The 19,625-nt window shown below is 37.0% G+C and overlaps 1 protein-coding gene and 1 long non-coding RNA gene across 2 annotated transcripts; one reads left to right on the forward strand and one right to left on the reverse strand.

The window, feature by feature from the left end:
• Positions 1-589: 589 nt before the first annotated feature.
• LOC137199463 (corticotropin-releasing factor-binding protein-like) lies at positions 590-12,395 on the forward strand. The gene is made up of 7 exons (XM_067613786.1): positions 590-747; positions 877-964; positions 1,445-1,602; positions 2,714-2,924; positions 4,216-4,370; positions 10,272-10,392; positions 12,186-12,395. Exons 1-7 carry the CDS (start codon positions 667-669, stop codon positions 12,338-12,340), a joined length of 969 nt encoding a protein of 322 aa, XP_067469887.1. The 5' UTR covers positions 590-666; the 3' UTR covers positions 12,341-12,395.
• A 5,346-nt stretch (positions 12,396-17,741) lies between these two features.
• Positions 17,742-19,227, reverse strand: LOC137172367 (uncharacterized). Its single transcript, XR_010924960.1, has 3 exons — positions 19,078-19,227; positions 18,886-18,987; positions 17,742-18,659 (listed from the first exon to the last, which is right to left on the reverse strand). It is a non-coding gene; the product is annotated as an uncharacterized lncRNA (long non-coding RNA).
• Between the last annotated feature and the right edge of the window lie 398 nt (positions 19,228-19,625).

Here is a 19,625-nt window from a genome sequence, read left to right on the forward strand (position 1 = left end):
TCGAGCTTTCCTGCCTTATTTTCTCTTCATGCCATTTTGAAGAGATCTCTCCCTACCCTTTCCTGACCGAATGAGTGTGGGAGCCATTTTTTGTAAAGGTGACCAACCGTTAGATTTAGGCTAATATGGATTTAACTGGAGCTCAAAACATGTTGCACCAGGCTAAATAGATAGCCTAGACAAAATAGTTATAAAGATGTAGATTTCTAAAATGATTAATGATTAAAATTGTTGATATTCTTGATCTGATTTGAGGTAGCAACCTCTGCTTTAAAATCCTGACTGCCTCATCAAACCTTCAACCACTATTAAACTAAAATAGCCTATATAAGCTAATAACAGTGTAAAATGTAATTAGGTTACTACATTATAAGCAAACATATTACGTTAAGCGTTAGGCAGATTTACATTTTGATTTTTAATTGGATTTCTATTAAGTCACACGCAGTTGCTACATTATTCGCATTTGTTATTCATTTTTAAGCAGCCAGCTATTTAAATGTCCTAATACTGATATGAATGGCAGATTTTCACACATGAATAAAATCAGTGTTGCTCAGTGACCCTCTGATGTAGGCCTGCCTGCTGCTATAAAAGCTGCCACCTCACAGGCAGCGCCGTTATTTCCCCCTCTGCTTCAGGAAACACTTTACCGAGAGACGCAGCATGTCGGTGGCTCTGCGCGCACAGCTGTTCCTCTTTCTCATCTCCCTCTCAGCCCGGATGGGGCTCAGCCGCTATATCGAGGTAAGATCCCATTTTTTATACTGTATAAGCAAATTATTGATCAGGTCAGGTAAGTTGAACTGATGTCTGCAAAGTTCATGTGAGCAGAGCTGTAACCTGAAATGTGTTTCCATCATGTTTTTTATTAAGGACAACGAAGCTACAGATGGATTATATTCTCTTCTTAGTTTGGACCAGAAAAGAGAATCAGAGGATTTTATTTTCCGCCGACCTCTCAGTAAGTGCAGCAGTAAACAATGGCTTTATTCATTAGCTGATTATGCCTGACACTGTTTACCGACTTGGAAACAAGTAGGCCTACATAATTAAAAGTATGTTTAGTGATAAAATGAAAAGAGGTGTTTATTGCAGCACTTGTGTCCACGCAGATAATGCAGAACAGTCAATCAATTCATCACCTCTTTATTGTACTGTCATCTCAACAGTGCACACAGTAAATGTTAGACCACACATGTCAATGTTTAAGTCTACTTCTATCAGAAATAACACTTAAAGATTATTTTGCCACAAAGTCCACAGAGTCATATCAGCTCAAAAATAACTCCTCAGCCCACATTTGTGACTTGTCAACACTGAAGATTTGCTGTGTTAGTCCATAAACCAGATGACCAGCTGATTCTCAAGAGCAAATCAAAATCAGAGTTTTCTTGTGGTCAGAAAGCTACTTCAAGTGTTTTGTAAATCCTGTCTCTGTCAGAATGCTTGGACATGCTGGCTACTGATGGCTACTTCACCTTTGTGGCATCTCGGCCACAGCTGGCCTGCGCTGCTTTCATCATCGCTGAGCCCAGTGAGGTCATCAGTCTGGAGCTGTCTGACGTCACTATCGACTGCGGCGCTGGAGACTTCATCAAGGTTGGCTTCACTCGCTAAAAATAATACCCGCACAACCTTACTGAGGCAGGAAGAACAGAAGTTCAGGGCTTCTCTGTTGAATCCCCAAATTCTATTTCATGATCTTCTATTTGATTAAAATGATGTGAAACTGGGTTAAGGCAGCATTTAAGGGCCAAAGACCACATTGGATCCACTGTGCACTGGTCACATCACCTACAGCAAGTGTGGGAAGAGGAAGGCTCCGGTTCTGAAGCCAGGCTTGCAAGTTACATTGTAGTTATCGTCCATGTGGTGCAAAGTGATGATGAGAATTGTATGGAGAGAAACTAAGGATGCTGTAACTTTAAAGTATTGACTGGGTTTGTCACCTGGATTAAGGTTTTTCTGCGTCTAGAAACCAACATGAGCTGTATGTAACCACAGTCCCTCTGAATAGGAGACACAGGCTCAACATGCTCAACAGAACCAAACACCAAACCTTTTTGTTTTTTCATCTCTTTTATCTGTTTAAACATGATTAACTGAATATTTATAGGACACAGTTCTCACTGGATTATGGTTGCAATTAAATATGATTCACAACACAGCACTGTATATGGTGCAGTTAGTATTATTGGACTGACGGCACTGGAAAAAAAACACCTAAACTATTTTACCCATCTTTTTAAGATACTGTAGATTGTATTATTTATGCTTAAACCAAGTTTAAGAGAAAGCATCATAATTTTTGCATGTTGCTAAACTGAATCTTCTGATGTAAAAGGTTTTTTTTTAGATTTCAGCTGAGAAACCATATTCATGCACTGTAAAATGCAGCTGAATGTTTTCTTATCACTTTTTGTGTAAAACTGACACGTGTCTACACAAAACTGAAAGAAACTGGCAACATCATACTTACCTGCAATAAGTCTTCATCTTCATAATTTTAACGTAGAGCTCATTGGAAATGATGACTCAACATTATGTATGTTCAGCTACCAGCACGGAGCACCAGAATAAATAATCTACATGGATAATTTTTGGGTCTGTGTGCTCTCATCTGATGTTTTCTTTGAGTAATATCAGAAAACAGAGTATTTTATGATAAAACCTGAGATAATTAGTCCATATTGTGTTTTTCCTCCCACAGATGTTTGACGGCTGGGTTCTGAAGGGAGAGAAGTTCCCCAGCAATCAGGACCACCTGCTCCCTCTGCACCAGCGCTACACAGACTACTGCTCCTCCACAGCAACAGGAGCCACAAGCCGCTCCTCTCAGAACGTCGCCATGATCTTCTTCCGCATTCACAGCCCTGACAGTGGCTTCACACTTGCTGTCAAAAAGCTACACAACCCTTTCCGTGAGTGACTGCTACACATCTTTGAAGTCAGTTAAGGGTCAACTACTGAAAGCAAAATAAACTGAATCTGTGATTGAAATCCATAAAATAGAAAGTGAATTTTGAAACAAGAAATCAAGTTACCCAGCACTTGCACCTAAATTAGATTTGTGTTGTTTGCATTTTAAAATGAGGGCCAGACCGGTGGTCCTTTGCTTGTGTGCTCTTCCTGGATGTTTGCGCTTGGCCGAGCATTAATCAAAGCCAAGAGCGACAGAGAGAGATTGAATGAGAGGGATGCACCTGTTTTCCAGCTGCTTGACAAACACGGTGTTAATACTGTGTCAAGCAACATAACAATCAGTCTGGCTGTGGAAACAAAAACAGACAAAGAAAGAGCACTGAGACGAAAAGCGACTGAATGGATGGTCTATGGGTAAACAGCATAAATCACAGGTTAATGTGTGAGGTTTCATTCATACATTGACCACTGGCTGTCCACAATACTGCCTGTATATTCCATCTGATTGCAGGTATCCTATATGGTAAAACTGGGCAAAAAACAACATCCTTATATGTATGTATATATATGTATATATATATATATATATATATATATATATATATATATATATATATATATATATATATATATATATATATATATACTTCTACATTATAGTACATTAATAACAAATCAACATTAAACATTTCATTGCAACACATTAAGGTCTATTTATTAACTTGTGTAAACTTGTATAAAAGTGTCACCTGGTTAGGGTGTTATGATTAGTTTGGGTTAATAATGATTTTCATCAAACCTAAAATCTGATTTCTTTTATATTCCCTCTGTTCTTTTGTAAGTGAGAGCAACAGGTACCAACATAAAAATGGAAAAATTATGCACACATAAAAGTTAAAAGCCATTAATCTTATATTCAAATCTTGTAGAGCAAATAATATTCACATTGTTCTCTCTTTAGTTTTGATTGGCACGGCTCCTTCTCTGCTAAAATGTTTCTAAATGAACAACACACCCACAGGAGTAAAGCGTTCCGATTCCTGTTGGTGCCTGTCTGTATCACACTGTTATCAATTCAGATTTCATTATTTTCTTATCTTTGTCATCAGAACTGGAATTGGATTTCCATGCTCAGCCCTAATTGTGTCCCCTCCCCGCAGTCAGCCTTGATTATGTCCAATTTGTGACATGAGGTGTCAATAATGAGTTTCTCTGGTGATGGGGAACTATTAATTTGAAACCTCTTCTCCTCCTGTGTGTGTGTGTGTGTGTGTGTGTGTGTGTGTAAAGCTTGTAACATCATGTCCCAGAGTCCAGAGGGCAGCTTCACTATGGTGATGCCACATACGCGCAGAAACTGCAGCTTCTCAATCATCTACCCTGTGGAGATCCAACTGACAGAACTCAGCCTGGGGCAGGCCAAAAGCAATGAGCTCAGCCCACAGGTGAGACACGGACAGACAGACAACACCCCCCTTTTTGTCTGAAAGAAATATCTTACTGAAGAAGTACTCCTGCTTTTAGATTTCATCCCACAACCTAAATACTAATTACTCCAGAGTTACGGTGTAATCCTTTGTACTAATGGTGATGTGGGTACAGGGGAACAAGCGATGGTATGAGGGGGTAACAATTTGGGAACTTACAAAGAACTTACTGTACTTATTTTTTAACCACTGGGTACCTATTCTATTATTACAGGGTATGTATGACCGACCCTTTATATCTACATAGAGAGCAGGTCCTCTTCCATGGAGCCTGCCATGTTGCATTGCCATGTTTCTACAGTAGCCCAGAAGGAACAAAAAAAAACAAAACACTGGCTCTAGAGAGGGCCTTTCGCGTTTTTTGCAAGTTTCGCGGCCAGCATAGGTTCTACTGCACACTTGGAAGGGGAGGGGAAGGGGTATTCAGTTTGCAACAATCTGCAACCTCACCACAAGGTGCCACTAAATCCGACACTGGTTCTTTAAATAACTACACATTTGTGTAGTTATGGGTATATCTGTGCGTTTACTTCAGAACAAAGGTCCAGGGGACAGTCATGGATACTCCTCAAGGTACAAGCTTAGCCTACCTTTTTTCAGCTCTGTGCACGGCCTCCTTTCATCCAAGGAAATAAATACAAATACAGCGATTAAACATAAGGTATAAATCACAACATATATATTAATGTGCTCTCCTGACAGCAAACTATGCAGATAGTTTGTTCTTTCATGTTTTGAGGGAAATAAAATTGAAACAAACTGTTCCCACAATATTCTCTGTAGTTATAGAGTTAGTTATGTATATAGCCTACAGCGGTAGTTCCCCCCTTGTTACATGTAGTAACAAGGTAAACGCAGGTTATGTGGGCTGTAATCTAAAGCACTGTTAGTTCCTCCCTTGTAACATTTCAGCCCGTCTTCAGAAAAACAACAACAGTATAGGTCTAAATTCAGCCGGCAAAAACGGCCTATAGTTACGTTTACGTCACCTAGAGGCCTTAGTAATTATGACCCGGGGAAGTGTCGCAGTTCAGATGACATCTAGATAGTTGGCAAAAATTGGACCAGGAGGCCACTGTTTGCTTCCCGATTCCAAGTGCAAGTGTCATGTTTCCAACCGTGAGTCGGGATATTTAAAAAAAAATTGTAACAGTGATTATTGTTTACTGTTGCCATGACGATGTAGGTTGCATAACGTTAAGGAAGTAGACACCACATTTCAAGTGATGAATTTTTGCTACTTCTGGTCTTGTGTCCATTAATGGCTGTTTCCCCTGTTGAGAGAAACAACTGACCAGTCAGAGCTTAGTAGGTGCAGTTTGAAGTGGGATGACATCTTCCCACAGCTAGCGAGCCACCTCGCTACGTTGAAAATTAAACATAGCAGCAGAAAATTGGCAACAAGCATGGATGGGATCAACAAAGCTGTACAAGTTGTTATCACTTTAAGAAATGTTAAGTGGGTATTCATCTTTGCATTAGGACTTTCTGTTGTGAATTTATGAGTGATGTGAATTTGTAGCTTCCGTTTATTATTATTATTATTATGTATTATTCAATTTATTGACAGCCAACCTGTATGCAACCGCATACACAAATAGGAGCCAACCAGTGTCCAGGCACCTACCTGATGATCTCCCTCAAAGAATAAATACTGCTTTCATTGTTGACTAGACTTATATGAGATTAGAAATCAAAATTTATATTGATCCTGTCTCTCATACACAATGCATGCAGCCCACAATTCTTTTTCATTTCCCTGCTGCTTTTGGTTTTGTTTCCACAAAACAATTGATTTAGCAGACCATGTTACTGTTACACTGGAACTACTTGCACAAATTGATGATATAACTCACTGTACATGTGATTTATGTGAACAGTGTGTGAGTGTGTGTGAAGTATGAATATCAAAACAGAATTGTGAAGCATGTTGAGATGCATTGACATTTTGACAATTTTGATAGTTACAGCTATTTAAAATGCATTGACTCACCAGCCTGTATTTTTAAGTCATTATAGTAACCATATAACAACACAATATGAAAACAAAATATACATCTAAAATAATTAAAACTTAGGCTCCAAGACAACTTTAATTTATTGTTGTAATATTAACCTACTGTTACTTTGCATTACACAGAGGTGTGTTGGTATGAAAACCATAATTTTTGATAAACAAAGTATTCAGTATTACGCATAAATGTCTAGTATTTTGTGACAACACAAATTGCTGGAAAATTGATTGATTGATTTACAACACAGAGAGTTATGAAAGCTGTAAGAGTGGATAGACCTCTTCCCGCAAAATACTTGTATGAATTAAGAGGGGCAACTACTACAGAACAATATGGCGGCTACGTTGACACAGTGATGCAATGACTGGCAGCACCCAATGTGATACATCTACATGTATACATCTATGAGTTGATTATTTCAGATGTTTCTATAAAAGTTTGGAAAGTATCTGGTAGGACTTCACAGTGACCTCAACATATCTGACTTGTTTACCTCATTTATTCAGGTAAAATATTGGTCTTATAACCTAATGTTTACCAATTAGTTTTATTTCCCACATTTTGACCTAACCCATAATGTATTTGCAATGCATGGATGTTGTAGCAATAGTTAAATGAAAATACATTGGCAGTGAACTCCTAAAAACATTGTCATTGAATATAATCCAGGGTGATGGAGAGTCGTCCAAAATCAATGTTCTATCTGGCAAATAGTTTTGAGTGTTTCTGGCTGATTAGACATCTTTACAGGTTGCAGTAGAGTGGAGCTACTCAGGGTTTGCTGACATCACCAGATAATCAGAAAGATGTATGTTGTCCTGCCCTAACAGGTCCATTAATTAGACCTGACAAAAGGTCTAATTAGGCAGAATTAGTGAAAACACCTGCATGCAGGGGCTTTTATCAGCTACACTCATGAGTAAAACTGAGCATTAAAAGTAACAGTCTGCAAACTGTTAACATGTAAAATAAGCAAAATTACTACACAAATTAATCACATTCCCCCAAAAAGCACAAGAATACAAAAAGCTACAACAACAAGAACCTTTTTACAGTCTACATTACTATTGCTGTTACAATTTCTGCTACTACAATGACTACAACCACTAGTAATTAACTAGTAACTAGTTAACTAGTAGTAGTTAAAAGTTGCACTCATAGAAGTAAACACTGTAATTCTGAATAAATGTCATGTTTACAAAGCAGTAATATGAGTAAAGTTGAAACAAATTTACAAAAAATACATTAAAAAGTAGACAGAATATTTAAAAAACAATAACATATGGAAATTTTAACATATACTTAATGGTTCAAAACCATTTGCAATGACTTCCAATAGTAAACACACTATGCATTTAGTCCAAGTTAGAGGACAGACATGGTGTAAATCATGTTGATGAAAGACCGAATAAAACTAAATGACTCCTGATGCTGTTGGCAGCTGGTCTGACACTAGCTGCCAGACTGCTGACATTATGATAAACTGTAGGAACTGCATTCACTGGGCCAAATACAACAACCTGATAATTCTCCACAAATGTTGAGGAAAGTTGTAAGATATTCAAAGTCAAGAGTCACAATTTCAGGGATGATTTGAATGAACAGAAATTACAGGGGAAATACAGCTGCATGTAATCATATTCCATTTTTAAAAATACGTGATGAAACAGGGACCATAGAAAGATGGACCTGATCTGTATTTTGAGACTATCCCACAAAGAGCATCCTGCTGCAGTAATTACTCACATGTGCACCATATCCGCTGCTGAAAATAGTCCCCAACAAATGCAATATTTACTCCTGTTTGAGTTTGCCAGAAGCTATAGTGCTGTTTTAGGAAATTTGCTTGGCCTTTTTTCAATCAAGCTATATATTTGTGACCTATTTTTGAAAGATTTATGTCTTAAAGAGTAATTACATGCAATCTCATGATCCTGCCTGTACTGCCAACAAGGCAAGGCAAGTTTATTTATATAGCACATTACAGAAACAATGCAATTCAAGGTGCTATACATAAAACATTAAAAGCATTGAGACAAAGTGCAAAAGAAACACAAAATAAAAGGACACTTAAATACAATTAAAAACAGTCATTAAAAGCCAAGTTAATATAAAACAAAAACAAGCTAAAATAAATTATTAGGGATAAAATACAAGAATAAAAGTTACAGTGCAGTGTAATAAATTAATAATTATTTGATTTAATCAAAGGCAGCCGTAAACAGAAAAGTCTTCAGCCTTGATTTTAAAAAAAAAAACTGAGAGTTGCAGCAGACCTACAGTTTTCTGGGAGTTTGTTCCAGATATGTGGAGCATAAAAACTGAAAGCTGCTTCTCCATGTTTAGTTTTGACTCTGAGGATAGAAAGCAGACCTGTCCCAGTTGATCTGAGAGGTCTGGGTGATTCATTACATAGCAGAAGATAAGAAATGTATTTTGGCCCCAAACCTTTCAGTGCTTTATAAACCAACAGCGGTATTTTAAAATCATTTTTTGACAGACAGGAAGTCAGTGTAAAGATCTGAGAATTGGAGTAATATGATCCACTCTCCTGGTCTTAGTGAGGACTCGAGAAGCAGCGTTCTGAATCAGCTGCAGCTGTCTGATCGATTTCTTAGGGAGACTTTACAGTGTTCGAGTCTACTGAAAATAAATGCTTGGACAAGTTTTTCCAATAAGTCCGTTAATCCATTATATATTCTTCAGGAAGAATATACATACATACATGTGTTGTTGTTTTCCATAATCTGAGCCAGTGGGAGCATGTAGATGTTGAACAGAAGAGGTCCCAAAACGGAGCCTTGGGGAACTCCGCATGTCATTTTTGTCTATTCAGATGTGTAATTACCTACAGACACAAAATAGTCCCTGTCCTTTCAGTAGGATTCAAACCAGTTTAGTACTGTGCCAGAAAATCCCACCCAGTCGGTCTAGTAATATGTTGTGGTCGACCATGTCAAATGCAGCACTGAGATCCAGTAATACTAAGACTGAAATTCAGCCACTGTCAATGTTTAAGTGGATGTCACTGAAGACTTTAACAAGAGCAGTCTCAGTGCTGTGGTGTGGTAGAAATCCTGACTGGAAGACATCAAAACAGTTGTTTAATGCCATGAAGTTGTTCAGCTGTTGAAAAACAGCTTTTTCAATGATTTTACTTAAAAACAAGTGGTGACATACATACTCTTTCCACAACCAGAGCAGCAGTAATGTAGTAATGTGTTGCAGTTCAGCTTCCAAAATTAGTGTGGATTTACTCTTAAAGTAGGCTTAATATACTGAGTGCCACAGACATGGAAGGGAAGCACAGAATTTTGAGAGACAGACTATCACATTGTTTGTTATTCATGTTGACAGTAAAAATTATTTTCAGCGAACAAAGAATTGAATCACACCAGCCTTATCCTTAAAAGGTACCCTGTGGTGTTTTCCTGTAAACTTAACACATTTAGGCTTACATTTTGTATTTCTGACCAAAATGCATTGCCTGAGGCTGAACAAACATGTTGAATGCATTTCAACAAGTGGATTTTTTGAATATTTTGAAACCTCCAATCATGTTTATATGCATTTACATGCATTACTATTGCTCAGTGGAATAACACGTCATATTTTCCTTTGTGTTTTAGATTGTATGAACTATCCATTTCCATTTACAGCCCTCTGTAGACAGCAGTGCTAGTAAAGCATTTGACACTAAGAAAACAGGGACCTGCTCATAAAACATTGCTCTGTAGCCCCACTAGCAGTCTAAAATTACACTTAGTATTTTCACTCTGTCATAAATTACCTGTTGCCTCATCTCCCCTATAACATCACAATGTTTGTTGTGTGTTTTTTACAGAGGCAGGTGTGGTCGGGCTGTTCAGGTTCAGGTGATTACGTGGAGCTGCTGGGAGGGAATGGGGTGGACACATCAAGGATGTTCCCTGTAGCTGATCTCTGTTTCTCTCTCAGTGGGCTCGGTGAGTCTCAGTTTAGCTCCAGTGTGAATCTGTGACTTTCAGTGTAATGCAGAGCTGGGAATTGTACTTGACTTTACCATACCATGTATGCTAGTAGTATGCTTTCTGGTGGAGAGTTAAGCCAGGTTCAGACTACAGGAGTTTTAAAATCCTAACCGATTTTGAAATGGGGTTGCGTCAAGCACATAAGGAGAAACTTCACAGATGTTCTTCTCTGTAATCTCACACATGCACACACTACAAGAATTCAAATAATGGCGCATCACACACTACAGGATATTATTAAGATTATTGTGCCAAGAGGGAGCAATGCACCACCTCACGTGATCTCATGTGATTTCATGGGGAAGCAGATGTAAACAAAATGGAGACATACATGGTGCAACAACTTGTTTTGTAAAGCTCTTCTCTTTGTTGGTGTGGTTATGATATGCCTCGGAAAACACGTTATATAGGCAGTCATGTTCTTGCCATATATTGACAAGCCTTTCCTCCATCTCAGCTGTCCAGCATACAACAGCTTGTTCGCCAAGTCCCCTCATTCAAAAGCCCCCTCATTCACTTCCGTCTCCTTGTTGACTTGTCTCTCTCATTGGCTATTGTGGTTCCACTCGGAAAGTAGTGACATAGTCATCCAGATTTTAAATCCAAATGTCAAACATGTTTGAAATTATTGGGGCAGGCCCGATGAGTCTGCAAACAGTTCTGGAGGTTTAAGATTGGACCTGTAAACCCCTCACATTACTGTGTACATAATCAAGGCCAAACATCAGTATCAACCAAGGTCCCAGACTAAACTTCTCCTCTGATTGTCAGGAGGGGTGAATCGGGTTAAATTGGCCCAAAACTCCTGTGGTCTGAGCCATCTGCCTATATGACCGTTAGTCTCCGGTTAGCTTAGTTTAGCACAAAAACTGTAAATAGATAGCCTGGCTCTGTCCGAAAGTATCAAATCTGCCCACCAGCACCTATAAGTTTACTAATTAACACATTATATTTCTAATTCGTTCAGTCCATACAAAAACCAAAGTGGAAAAAATGACAATTTGCTGTTTTAATGGGGGTTATGTGCCAGACTATTTCTTGCCTGGTTGCAGTTGCCCGGCAACAAATGGAGACTTAAGGTAGTTACTGCTCCCAGCCAGCAAAAAGTCAGACATAAAACTGCCCGTAGAACAGTGAGTTATCATCCTTACACTTTGTTTTTTTTAAAAAAAGATTAAATAAACAAGATATAATGTGTTAATTAAGGAGTTTTAGAGATGCTGGCAGGTAGATTTTATTACTTTTCGAAAGAGCTAGCTAGCTGTTTGCAGTTTTAGTGCTAAACTAACCTCACCGGCTGCTGGTTGTAGATCCTCTCATGTGACTCTCTGCCAGCAATTAAGCAAATAAGTATATATCCCAAAATGTCAAGCTATTCCTTTAGTGATTATCCTGCAGATGAGCCAGAATTCTTTATATTTATAGAAGCACAGTAGAATAGGTGAAACTTTTTCACTTGGCGCTCTAATATTCAAAGAAAACACCAATACATCTCCATGTTTAATAAGGTATTTCACCATGAGATTCTCTTATTGGATGTAGTACAGCAGGTACAAATTGATGCAATATAATTCACTTCAAAGACAATACAAGAAGAAGAGAGTTTTAATACAAATAAATTAATAAGATCATTCGATTTATACACCTGTCAGACTCAGAAGTGCTGGCGGAAAAACAAGAATGCTCTGAATGAACTCCAGTGTAATATCTATTTTTCTTCTTCTTTGGCTCTCCCTGTGGCTCTTCAGCCCAGATGAAGATTGGTTGTGATAACTCGGTGGTGAGGTTGGTATCCAGTGGGAACTATATCAACCGTGTTTCCTTCCAGTACCGACTACTGGAACGCAATGAGCTCCCCAAGACCCGGGAGAATAATCTGGATAACTTCTGCACTGTGGAATGAGATCACACACACACACACACACACACACACACACACAAACACACACACACACACATACACACACTCACAAAATCATCCATGAAAATGTCCCTTTTGACTAATGCCGTCAGTAAATATTTTGTATTGTTTTTGCCAAATATTTCATTTAATGTCTTAATTACGTTAGCTTTGATCATAGCGTATTTATTTGAAAAATTATTTTATATTTATATTCTCAAATTTATGGATGATGGTGGGTTTCATTGTTTTTCTTTTCAGTTGTTTGTTATGAAATTCTGTGAAATTTTTCTTGACCAGAGCATTTGTTTCCTGTGTTGTTCTCAGTTTATATCAGTTTCAGTATTCTTTGGGAGGTTTTTACATCTCGACTGTCACTTCTGTTTATAATGCCTTGACAATTTAAAAATAAATATGACTTGCATGATAAAGCACATTTTTAATGTTCTGCTTTTGTTTTTTATGAGCCTTTTTCTATTCTACGTTATAGACCTGCATGCTCTCTTTGTGTTTGTTTTACCTGAAGGCTTTTGCAAGATCCATCTAATTATTTTGTATTGTACTTGTAGCAAAACTATATCAAGTTCACATACCTGTGAGGGAACAGAGACTTTCAGATGGTAAGGAGATTCAAAGCTTGCTTTTCTGTAAACTACACTTCATCAATGGTGCGTGGTTTTAAGCAGCACTACATGGTTTGGTAAAATCAATAGCATAAAATTAAGATTTTGTTTTGCCGCAGATGCTAAAATAATTTACATCCACAGAAGAAAAAAGTGAGCTAAACAAAAGAGTTATCCCTAAATATAAAACACTGTTATCGCTTTTAGTACAGAAATGTGAATATTAATGCATGGACAGAAATCCACACATACACATTAAACCAAGCCTCTACAAGCCAACAGTCTAATTTTGAATCAAATCCTGGCAGTGTAGCCTGAGAAGACATCACTGATATAAAAAATGATAATGTGTGTATGTGTAGCCCACTGTATTAAAATATGTCCTTGGCAATCGGTATGGCGAGGTGACTCATGTAGTATTTTTCTTATTTCTTGTAATCCAATCTGTTCCAGAGACAAACTCTGAAATAGCTTCCATAGTGGTTGATCATTGCTCAAAATCATAATTAAAAAGGCTTAAACTGAAAAAAAAACACACCACAATGTTCTTAAATTGTGAGAATACAGGTTTGTTTGTGACCTCTCTCCACCACTTGACTGTTTAGCCTTAATCTCTTACATACTGTACAGCTGTGGATCCTCAATCTGAATGAATGTGCAGCTCTTAATGGGATTATCCCACAAGCCTCAGTGCTCTTATTCCCCTCGACATCCTTCTAACTGGCTCACTTTTGATCTTCTCCTTACGTGGAATTAATCTCAAACCTGCTCAACCGCGATGATTCAATTAACCAGCGGATGTCTTTTTTTTCGCTCGATGTGTTGCAATTTTCAGTCTTCATTAGAGAATGAAATGCACTTTGGATGCCATTGAAGGGGATAAAGTCTGATTATTTGTTTCTAGAGCTGGACACAGCAGTCTTGAATACTCTGAAAAGTATTTATAGTGGCCTGAGATGGTGGACTGTAAATGAGTTTGTCACTTATCAGGGCCAAAAGGGGTCACATGTCCTTGTGGATGAGATGTGACTCTGCACAGAATTAGACATGCTTGTGTTATTAATAACACTGAAGTAACAGAAAGAGGAAATTATGTTTATTTAAGATATTATACACACTGGACTGGTAAATGAATAAAACACACAGAGAAAAATCTTGTACAGCTTCTGTTTCATCCTTTTTCTCTCTTTTTCTTTTCCTTCCTAAAAAACTGTTCTGCATTAGTATAGTTTATACTAGGTCATAATATATTTTTATGTTATAATATGTTTTTAAATTTCACTTGTAACACTGCAGTGACATACAGACAATACACCACTTTACAACTTTCATAGGGGAATCCTTTAGCTTTTATTATGACTAGATGTAAGAGGTTTATCGCTTGTCCACAACATCTCGCCCCTACAACGACCTTTCTAAAAGGAAGGTGGTAGACGCTGGTCCATTTGTTGAGTAAATTGGATAACAATGACAAACTGTAAGAGAGCTTATTTGGGTATCTGTGTAAGTGGCAATGCAAGATTTCCCTGGTCTAAGAGGGAAAGCCAATTAGGCTCCTGTGCTTCCAGGAAAGGTCTGGACTGCGTGAGGTCTAAGAGTGTAACTACTTCCGAGCACTGACTCACTCCCGCTAGTCAAGGCTGATATCATTCTTAAAGTCAATGAACTGATATCATCTACTGCACAGAAGTTCTGATTTCCTAACTAACCTCTTAACATTTGCATTATAATCACAAACTTGTTACTGAATAATATCCACAAATTCTGAATGTCCTCTGTGCATAATATGTTCTGCCTCAAAGAAGTAAAATGACCAAAATTTATCATTACTACACTATAAGTAAACATTTTGCATTTCAGCAAAGTGTGCTTGTAACTGGCATTAACTAATAGTTTGGCCACTTAGAGGCAGTAAGCAAAACACTGACATATATATGGTCATCTTTTAAGTTTATATGGCAAACGTGTTATCAACAGTTGTTTATTTATAAGTACTGCAGATATTCATTTTGAGTTGTACTTCTTGTCACCTGATAAAAGTCCAATATCAACTCTTCTTTTAGCTCTGACTTGGTGTCCACTGACTCCTGAGGGAAATATCTGGCTCTTGAGCTGCTGGGGTTGGGTTTTTTAGAGCTTTTTGACTGAATTGACGTTGCTGAGAGCGGTGGGAGTGAATAAAAACAGTTCCGGGCATAAAAGCAAAACAATAACCTGAAAGATGCCAAAAAGATTTGTGGAGTTTAGGGAAACTGCAGAGTCAGGTGGTCATTCTCAGTGGGTTTGTTACTGCAAGTGACTCCTTTCACATTCAAGTAGTCATTTCATCCATTTTAAATATAAAAATAATGATCATAGCAGTGTTAAGTATCAAAAGTATAAGTACTCATTATTGTAAATCCCCTTGTAAATATACATTATAATAATGTATTATTATGAATACATTAATGTATAAGCAGTGTTGGAAGGTCAAAGTGGAGTATTTTTTTACAATGTTATATACTTTTGGTAGTTTAATCTACTGTATGACAATCCATTGTATTATGTGTAAGCATTGTGGATTTTAATCTGCAAAGTAACTAGTAACTATAGCAATCATATGTAGTAGAGGCTAGACTAGGCTAGGATTTAAATATTAGTGTATATTTCAAGTACCTCAGAACTGTACTTAAATACTTAGTAGTGCAGTTTAGTGGTTGAGTAAAGGTACTTTCCACCACTGCCCTGCATTATTTACACATAATTATAGAATTGTTAACTTGTTAAATTTAGTTGTGTTTCTATGAAAATTAATGTATAAACATTCCTGTATCACACCGATAATGCTCATATTGGGAAATTATGTGTTTTTAAGTGTGACAGCAACACTAAGCTACTACTCCAGATGTTGTTATTATTAAAAATTCTGGCTTTTTACAACCTGGATCATATTTTCTTAGTTTTGGCTTGTTATTTCCATTGGTTATGATAATATATTACATGCCAACAGTATATTGTTTTGGCTCATAATGTGAACAGTATAATTTATCTGTAATGAAAGCTAATTAAACATATTTTTAAGGACATTCTTGAGGTTACTAAGTAAAACTCTAACTTTTTAACCCTGTCACTAGTAATTTTTAACAAAGCCATGTTTATTTACTTGAGCTAAGTGTTTGGTGACATTGTTTTAAATCATTTGATTCTGGTGGTGTCTGATGAACTGCTTAGGAAACAGTACGTAAGATGATAAAAGCAGATCAAATTTCAATTTCTATACAGTAAAATCCAGCAGAGCAAAAATAATTTGAACTCAAGATTTAAAATGTAAAAGGAGCCAAAACAATCAAGCAGCTTGTTCCTGTTACCTGACAGCTTGGCTCATGTTAGAAATTTGAGAGACTGACAGCAAATACGCCCCCACTCATATGTGAATACATGTGTTTTACATGCTCAATGGAAAGAGCATAAATCAATTCCAGCAAGACACAGACTGTAAGCATTTCCCTCCATAAATGAACGTTCATTGGTGTAAACACATTTAGCTACCAGTTTACATGTGACCTCGGCTCTGTGGCTCTCTAGTTGCTCAGCTGCCTCTTCAGTGAGCATTAAAACATCTATTTCACAGGTCAACTGACCCCAGAGCAAGAATATCAAAACAAATTACATACAGTACGTCATCCACACGCTGCTTATAATGTATCAGAGTAGGTTATGTCTTACAGTCTTTAAAGATTCATTTGTACTGATCTACAGCAGTCCATGCAACGTGACAATCATTTTGAAATTTGCAGCTGTTATGTAAATAAGATAAACAATTACAACATAAACATTTACTTATATTTAGTCATTTGCTCAGTTAACTGACGATGTGACTCATCGAGCTAAATTTACAGTGTGGAGATCCTAGTGTACCGAGGCTCTTTTTCTATATTGGCATGACTCATACTGTGAAAAATGTTTTTTTTTTTAATGTGTGTTTTGGTGTGATTATGTTTGAAAGATTCTCTGAATGAGTTACAATGTCTTTGAAGATCCAAAGTAAATAGCAGCATATGTAGATTAACTAGAGGTTTGTTAGAGATAACTTGAAATGTATGTTATTAAAATATGTTTTTATGTAGATTGATTCAATACATCTACTTGTTATTGATGACATAAAGCAATACTAACCACAAACACCAGACAATAGTTTTCTTGACTGCTGTGAACTATGAATACAGTTTACACAAACACTTATGTCCTGAGACTGGAGTGACTGTATAATGGTTAAACCACAGTTGTTTCAGTTGTTCTTTTATCTAACAGTCTGTGTTATCTCAAGTGTGACTGAACAAAGGAGAGTAAATCTAGTTTATGTGCAGGGTGTCACTGTTTAGACAGTCCTTGAAAAGATATCAGAGTTGATAACCAGCTGGGTGCAGCCTTAATCTGCTCTTTCAGAAGTGAATACTAGGTCAATTGGCAATTTCTTGGCTATAACTTCACTTCATTAAATGTCCACTCATATTAAACTCATAATATCATTAACGCAGTAAATAAGATTGTGATATCTGAAGTTATGGCTGCCATTAAACTGTAAATGTCTAAGAATCTTTCTGCAGCTTTTAACTCAGCATGTTGTAGTTTGACAATCTTTCTTTGATGATTTCACATGCAAAACACAACGCATGATGAGCTCCTAAAACACATATACACAGTCAAAGTTTGAACTATGTTACCATTACATCGACCATAACACTATGAGTAACATAATGACACATCAGTAATGGGAGATTCTCAAAAGAAAGCTCATCAGATTGATTAACTTATTCTTTAATAACATATTTTATGTTGCACATTCCTTGAAATAAGCAGTTAAAGTAGGTCAGTTATTAACAGTAATTTATATTTATTCATATTTTTAAGGTACATGCAACAGACTCATATCTATAAACCAAACATATCATGTTTTGTTTAGGCATAATAATGGAGAACATTACAATCACACAAAGAGTTACAGACTTGGTCTTATAATCTCATCATTCTATAGAATTCATGCGCCACCTTTTGATTACTCCTATATTGCCCTCTACTGCCTGATTTCTTCAACTACACACAGGATGGTACATGGTATCCTCTTTAAATGAAGTATTTTCCAAACAAGTTGCTATTTCCTCTGAAATATACAGTACACAAATGAACTAGCTACAGTTTTCAGTTATTTACATGTTTACATTCAGATAGAAACAATATATAGACTTATTCCCATGGCAGTAATACTCAGCAGTCTGTTTTTAGTGAAAAATAAAATAAAAAAAGAAGACACATTTATACTATACATGAAACCATTTGAATAATTACAGATACAATACAAAAAGCAAATCCTTCTCAAAAGTCCACAAGAATTTTAGTTTTTAAAGGTTTCCTTCGTGATCAAATTCAAAGTGCACCACTGCTTCAAAGGGTCTTTGATTACAAGTATGCATCCTCCACTTTCTAACCCTCAAAGCACCACAGCAGATTTGGATTTTTACAGGATGGATGTAAAAATGAGGACATTAGGCTTCAAAGAAAGAGTGTAATAATGGCTATGGGTGCTAAAAGGAGAGGGACAAAGACTCCAGTCTGTTTTGCTCCATTACAAAGGTCTTCAGAACAGCATTGGTAAGCCACAGAATAAACTTTGTTACACATATCACTTCTCGTGCAGTGTTTGCTGACCAGATTTTCAACCACTGAAACAAAGACAGGAGAGGTTCCATGAAAATATGTACATAAGTAGGTTCCATTTATAATTCAGCCTCTTATGTTAATCAGGTTTGTTGTGGCTGTTAATAATAATAATAATAATAATTAATAATATATTAAATAACAGCAACAAGATCATATCAGGAAAAATGAGAATCACATCATATAGAAAATATAATTTTCAAGCCCTGTCTGGTAGTAAATTAAACTTACCAGTGGTGGAGGCACAGCGGTCAAAATGGGGAGGACACTCCCAAATCTGATTACAGGTGCCAGGGTTTGCACCATAGCAGATGAAACATCTTAATCCATACACTGCAGGCAAAGGAGAATGCAACAGTTTTACAGAAGTCAACAATAATAGACCAAATTTCTGTGCTGTTTGTTAATTTTTAGTGCTCTTACCTGCTGACAGCATCGAACAGATGAAAGCCAAAGTTATACACAGTCTCATTTTGACTCTTTGATCAAATGGGAAAAATTGCAGAAAATTGTCAACTTATCAGACCTCTGATATCAAATGAACATTATCCACTTCCTTGTGTGTTTTATAGCCTCAAAACATTGTCATGCCATTGGCTTAGTCCCAAAAGCTAATTGGGCAGGTAACACTGGGGGAGTGGCCACCAAGATGGTACTTTAGTCTATTTTTATAGTTCTCAACAGTTTCACTAATTCATCATCAAACCAAAGGAGTTCCAGTGTCAACAAGCTATTGCTTAGTTTGAGTTGACACAGCTTAATTGTCCTTTATTTGTGCAAGTCATTTGCCCAGAACACTTCAACTGTGGTGAAGCTGAGATTGAAGGGTGGAGATGTCAATGTGTAACTATTTAATGTTCATACAATAGATTTACTGTGACCTTGACATAATATTCATATCATAACTGTAAAAATGTCATCTTGTAGGCTTCCTAGAAGCACTAGGATACTTTAAGTGAATCCCATTTAAA

Source organism: Thunnus thynnus, chromosome 2 (genome assembly GCF_963924715.1).
Source record: "Thunnus thynnus chromosome 2, fThuThy2.1, whole genome shotgun sequence".
NCBI classification, from domain to species: Eukaryota; Metazoa; Chordata; class Actinopteri; order Scombriformes; family Scombridae; genus Thunnus; species Thunnus thynnus.

Excerpts from the sequence above, each read along its gene's own strand:
- LOC137199463 (XM_067613786.1), top strand. The coding sequence starts at position 667 with ATGTCGGTGGCTCTGCGCGCACAGCTGTTCCTCTTTCTCATCTCCCTC. Across the intron at positions 2,925-4,215 it reads AAAGCTACACAACCCTTTCC|CTTGTAACATCATGTCCCAG; the intron begins GTGAGTGACTGC and ends GTGTGTGTAAAG. Across the intron at positions 4,371-10,271 it reads GCAATGAGCTCAGCCCACAG|AGGCAGGTGTGGTCGGGCTG; the intron begins GTGAGACACGGA and ends TGTTTTTTACAG.